The sequence below is a fragment of the Melanaphis sacchari genome, unplaced genomic scaffold (assembly GCF_002803265.2).
Source record: "Melanaphis sacchari strain LSU unplaced genomic scaffold, SCAv2.0 Contig2_pilon_pilon, whole genome shotgun sequence".
Taxonomy (NCBI): domain Eukaryota; kingdom Metazoa; phylum Arthropoda; class Insecta; order Hemiptera; family Aphididae; genus Melanaphis; species Melanaphis sacchari.
In genome coordinates, this window is record NW_020271173.1 from 7981361 (window position 1) to 7987863 (window position 6503).

Consider the following 6503-nt stretch of genomic DNA (forward strand, 5'->3'; position numbering starts at 1 on the left):
GCTGACGACATTGCTGAGCCAGGGAATCTTCATAAAAGTGATGTGTTTGCATTCGATTGAGCTATATGTATATTAGTTGTTGAGAATATTTTTTGCAATAAGGTCGGGTGTTGAGTATTTTGGTTATGGGATTTTGGTTGTGGTGTATTTGTGCCTAAATATTTCATTTGCGTCTTTATTATATTATTAGTATTTAACTATCATAACAGTATATATATTTATATCATATAATATTATAATTAAAAGCTTTTGAGTTAACTGTAAATACAATAAAACAGGGGGAAAAGGTTCATAGTATAAATAAAATATCTTAAAATAATTCAAAATATGTTGAAAATGCCAATGCGAAGAGTAAAATTTAAAATAATATAATATACGTAAAATTTTGAAGCCTCTACGAATAATATTATTGATTTATAACAAAATAATTAATAACGTTATTCATTGTTATAGTTCGTAATTTCGTTAACATTTGAACTTTTTCACATGTTTATAAAAAATAATTGTGATTGCGTATTTTTTAGATTTATTAGTTTCAGTATAAATTACATATAAGAAATATTGTATTACATTTTCAAACATCACCTTTAAAAGTTGTAGATTATATACATTGTTAATTAAAAAACACTTGAAGTTTGTAATTTGCGTGATTTTAACAAATTTTATAAAATTTTCAACCTAAAATATATTTTAAAAAAAATTATGCCTATGTATTTTTAATAGTTTTGTACAGATAATATGAATAATATTTATGTGGAATATTGTATTATATATTCAACAATTTTGATCTAGAGAATAATTTTTATTGAAATTCACAGAAAAAAATAATAAAAAAAGTATGATATTTCTTGCGTCTATAAAATACATCAAAAAGAATCAAAATATATTTAAATTTATGTTATGCATAGAAAATAATTATATTAAATATTATAAGACTTTGTGGTGAAAATTTTAAGTTTCTAAGGCTATTTGTTTTAATTATAATAAACACAATGAAAATAAATACATTTTATCAAAAATTGGGTTTGAAATCACTCTCAAAGTTGAGAATCAAAGTATTAGTGATAACAAATAGGAAAATATAAAACAAACATTATCATAAAATCAATATATTCATTTGCTTAGAATCTTAAATTTATATTCCATATCATAATTCACAATATATCAGTATAACTACGTACATAATTTTTATAATATATTACCAAGTATTCTAAATCGTTAGTTATAAATATAAAAAAATTAGAAATAGTATATTGATATTCATTATTTTTTTATAATTTGTCTCATATAAGAATTAGTAATTACCAAGTATTATATTTTGTTAATATTAGGTAATACGAGAAAATAGTCAGCTAATAATAAGATCAATAAACTTATCTATAACATTTTACTCATTTTTTGATTACTATAAGGTTTAGTCAAGAAATAATTCAAAGAAGGGCGCATTTGAAATATATATATAAAAAAAATAATAATAATAATAACCGTGCTAAAATATAAAACAAACCTCATACACGATATTTTTTTTTGCATCATTAAAAAAATATATTCAGTAATATAAAAGCATAGTACCTATATGTATACGTGGAATTTAAAATTATATATTTATTTTAAACAAATTCGTTAAAAGATAACAAAATATGCATAATTTTTTCAACATCCAATTGTTGTTGTAATACTCATCGTGGATGATCGTAAAACAATAAAATTTAATTAAACAAATTTATTCAACTCATTTCTTATTTAAAAGATGTTTTCCTTTTGTTACAATAATTTTATAATGCTAATAGTAAATTATATCGGCGATAATTTATTATTAATCGGTGCTAAATATTGATAAGAATCCGCTTAATTCCGTTTAAGATATTCAAGATAATGAAAAATGAATAACACTTGATAAAATAATTATGTACACATTTTTTGTTGTGGAAAATACAAATTACTTGTCGTCAATATGTCACAATATTTTGCGCCTTTACACGTTCTTTTATTTTTATCGAGTATTGAAATATTTTATCTACGATTGTTAGTTACTTTTGTATTTATATTAAGATTGTTTTGGTTATGTATATAATATTTAAAACAAGCCATGTAAACTTTCCAAACTTAACTACACTATAACCTTGTGGGTTCTAATTGTCAATAATGTTTCAGAGTTATCTGCTAATTGCTATAATTAATCTTAAATATTAAATGATGAATTATTGTATTATTTTTACTCAAATGTTTTGTTCGTGAATAGGTATATTATATTTTAGCCATAATTAATCAAATCTTAAGCGTACATAATATTTCATTGAATTTGTCACTTTTGTTAGTTGTCTGAAACAATGTTTTGGAATACAAAGAAATACAGCGGTAATAAATAAAATCAAAGTAGACATACATACCTAAATGATGAATGTATCGAATTGATTGCGTCACAAATATTGTAAATCAGTATTGTTTGGTGCATACAAGTATATCATAATATATAGGTATTTGTGTAAAATATGCTCGTGATTATAATTTAAAATATTATCGATATTTTATACATCTTATAATTACAACTCAATCAAGTTTTCGTTACAGATATTATCAAACACAAGTTTGTATCTGTATTTTTTTTAAATTTTTTATTCTATTGAAATTAATATTAAGTTTAAACTTAAGCATTTAAAATACTCAGTAATCTAATTACACTTAGTTAAGCCATATAGCACTTATCGTATATTTGTGCTACGTAAATCTAAAAAAAAAATACTCAAAATAAACTTAAAAAAGTACAATTTTAATAATATTATGTTCGACGAGTTGTATGATGAGGAATTTCAGTGTAGTATATACCTATGTGTGTTTTGTTTTTGTTTTCATTACATTATGAATCGATAAATATTACATGACCATCAAAGATCGCAATAACACAAAAATATAGACAAAATTAGATATAGGTAAAAAAAAAAAATAAATAACCAATAACTGCAGAACACTTCCAGTGGACTGACTATACATTTTTGAAGATCATCGTATTATAAGAGCACTATAAAAATTATAATGTACATTTTTGTGTGAACCAATATATTGTTGTCAAATATTATTTCTTACAATTCGCATCAACAACGGATACAATATATCGTTTAATACTGTTACTGTAATAGGCGCTTGGTGGGTGGCAGGGGGGATGTTTCAGACCTGAGATCGGCTTTCATTCTTTTGTACCGATAGAAAATTTACAGAAGTTTTCGTGTCGCGTGTTATCGTATAAAATAAACATTATTGTTCTGAAATTGATTTAAGAATGCAGTTTGGCGGCGTGACAGTAAATGCACGAAGGCGGTGACGTTCCGCCGTAAAGATTACGTCATTATTGTCGGATGACGGTTTTCGCGAACAACGCCGTTGTCGGATCGTAGTACATAAATATACATAATATATGTGCGCGTATAATGAACCTTGAAATGTTAAGACTAACGTATTAGTATAATATAGGCGCGCATGTCATTGAGCACACCAGCGGGTATCAAAAATATACCATTTGTATGCGTTTGGCTAGCCGATAATAGAAGTAATAATAATTATTTATTTTATAATAACTGCGCAGACGCGTGTCACAAGAATGCTATTATATACGAGATACTGGTTGTGTTTTATTTTTTTTATTGTCGCGGGTGGAGAGGATTCATTTAATTTGATTCATACCGACTTTGATTACCGTTCGAACACGCTATGAAAACTGCGGAAAATCAGAATGCGAATTTCGTACGAGAAAAGTAATAAATATTATAATAATATGTTAATAGATCTTTGCAGTAGATGTATGGAAAACGGTGGAGTCGTGGACCTTATTGCAGACGAGTGATGCGGCAATAACTTTAGTTACAATTGTTTTTAAAACTCTAGTGATTAAGGATTTTTATATTATTCATTAATTTAGTCACGCAAAAACGTTTTAGAAATGGAAAAATCGTGGGTTATGCCGAACACAAATAAAACATAAATAAATGGTATGATTATGTATATATTACACGTAGTACACGGGAGTAAAAATTTGATGTCTGTAAAATAAATCGCGTCACAATATTAATTGCAGTACCGACGTAAAGTGCTGCTATGTGTGTGTGTTATATATTCATTACAATATCGTGGTGCAGTTCGGTCCGTCGACTATTTGGATTGGTCGTCTTCGGGGTCTGTGAAGTCGGGTCTGCAGTTCCGGTCGGGACTCATCCGTTGTCCTTCGGGACACGTTTTTTGTGGCGCTGTGATGATGGATCGGACCTGGGTGGTCGTTTCCAACTTCGGTTTTGACGTAGTCGTCACAGAAGCGTTTGCCACCGGCAGCTGGTTAGGGACTCGTCCTCCAGGTCGTTCGTCCGTCGTCGACGTCGGTTTTGACGGACGTTTCTGTGGCTGAGACGTTTGCTGCGGTGTTTTTTGTGGCTGTTGTTGTTGTTGCTGAGACGGTCGTTGGGGCTGAGGCGCAGATTGCTGTGGTTGTTGATGTTTGCCGCCCAGAAGAGTCGGATAATTTGACACCGGTGTTTGCGTCGTTCGGGATTTCCCGTACGTGTAGATTACCGGAAATTTCGGTAACTGCGATTGCGGTAATTTGTTCAGTATTGACGACGGGGCAAAAGCGGCGGCGTTTCCCGGGCTAGGTCCGGTCCCTCCACCCACCGCGGCCGCGTAGCACAACGCAATCGCCACAGTTATTATTGCCACTGCCAACAAGTGGCGAGCGGATCTTGCACTATCCATGGTCGTCGATCGTATACTATTTATCACTGTTCTTCTGTAAACCAAGTATACCATACGCAATAGATTTCACGCGCGTGCGCGAAATGAGGAAGAGTCGTATCCGTTCGCGAGATCGGTTCGGGTGACACTGTGTGGTATAGTGATGTTTGATTTTGTGCTGACAAAAAAAAAAAAAAAAAAATGAAAAGGTTTTTGTCTTTTCTCCTACTCTTCCGAGCGCAACAACCGTCCGTCCCTCCATCCGATGACGATTAAATCGTTTCTACCGTACACATATATTGTACATAACAATATTATGATTAAATTGGTAGTCATTTTATGTATCATGTGGCGTATATACAGAGCGAGTGCGAATCGTACGCGAAAAATTAAAATTCCAACGTGATAACCAACCGCTACCGGTATGTGAACTATTATTATTAGACATTTGGTGAGATATATATTATATAATATATATCTCATATATTTGCTCGTATTATAATATATACTTATATAGGTACCCAGTAGCGTAATCGGGGTAACATATTAAAGGGAGCGGGGTACAATAAAGTATTTACTAAAATCAAAACTATGACTTAATTTATTGTTTGTTTGGACATAAATCTTAAAACTTATTTTAAGGCTTAGAAACAAATCGCAGGTGTTCATCTGTATGGTCAATAAATATTAAGCAAGAGCTTATTAAAAAAAAAGGTGTCATAATTTGTTTGAAAAAAATTATGTTATGAATGATGATAATCGTGTAAACATAATACATGAAATAATATTATTGAGTTATTTCTGTCACCTAGATTAGGAAATAATGTCGATAATTCATCAATGTATTATACAATTGGAGAAACGCGTAATAAATGTATATTATGCAATTGTTCTAAAAAAAATAATATTAATTTTTTTTTTATAAATGTATGTTAAATGCATACTATTTTTATTTTAGAAGGTTTGTACATTTCTTCTGCAGTCTCTTGTATCAGAGAAGGGTAGGAAAATTAATACTTTTATCATCTGCAAAAATTTCAAGCGAGAAAATGATTTATTCCCATTACAATTACACCGCTGTAGGTAGAGTTCGAGGTTAACTATACGAATAATAACTGGTCAACAGTCGTTGGCCCATATATTATATATAAATTATATGAAATTTCAAAAACAATTTCACATGAGTCCTAAATAGTCCATTCATCTGTTTTTGATTTTTTTTCCATTCGACATAAAAATTAATTTTAGAAAACTGATGTTTATATGACTATATCTACTTGAACATTTCATATATCAACTGTATATAATGCTCAAACATTTTGTATTTTAATTAAAACAGTTATGTTTTTTATGTTAATATAGTTCCCCGACTTTCATTAATTATTAAAACCCAACGATTATTATCCATTTTGCGTTTACTTAATTTACTTATTAAAATGTTTTGATGCTATACTATTATAGTTGGGTATGATATTAATAGATAGTGATTTTACACATAGTATTATAGCTATTATTAGTGATTCGTATTACTATTAACATTTTATAATTCATTAATTATTTAGTAATATGATTAATTAGTCGTTAGCTATAGTTAAGTTGAAACATGGAAATATGTGTTAATTTTTAACACAATATTCAAAAATAGCTTATTTAGTAAGAATTTAAATTTTAGTTATTGTATAATATAATGGATAAATAGTCGTTAACATTTTTTTTTTTATTTTTACTGTAAGAAAAAATAAATTGGTGGAAACAAGATAGTTAATATTGATAATATAATTTAACGA

The 6503-nt window shown here is 28.9% G+C and overlaps 1 protein-coding gene across 1 annotated transcript; it reads right to left on the reverse strand.

Moving 5' to 3' along the window:
• Positions 1-3977: 3977 nt before the first annotated feature.
• LOC112595913 (ataxin-2 homolog) lies at positions 3978-4891 on the reverse strand. The gene has a single exon (XM_025341305.1). It carries the CDS (start codon positions 4789-4791, stop codon positions 4144-4146), a length of 648 nt encoding a protein of 215 aa, XP_025197090.1. The 5' UTR covers positions 4792-4891; the 3' UTR covers positions 3978-4143.
• Between the last annotated feature and the right edge of the window lie 1612 nt (positions 4892-6503).

What these genes read in the sequence shown, in the direction of transcription:
- LOC112595913 (XM_025341305.1), bottom strand. Translation starts at nt 4,791, where the DNA reads ATGGTATACTTGGTTTACAGAAGAACAGTGATAAATAGTATACGATCG.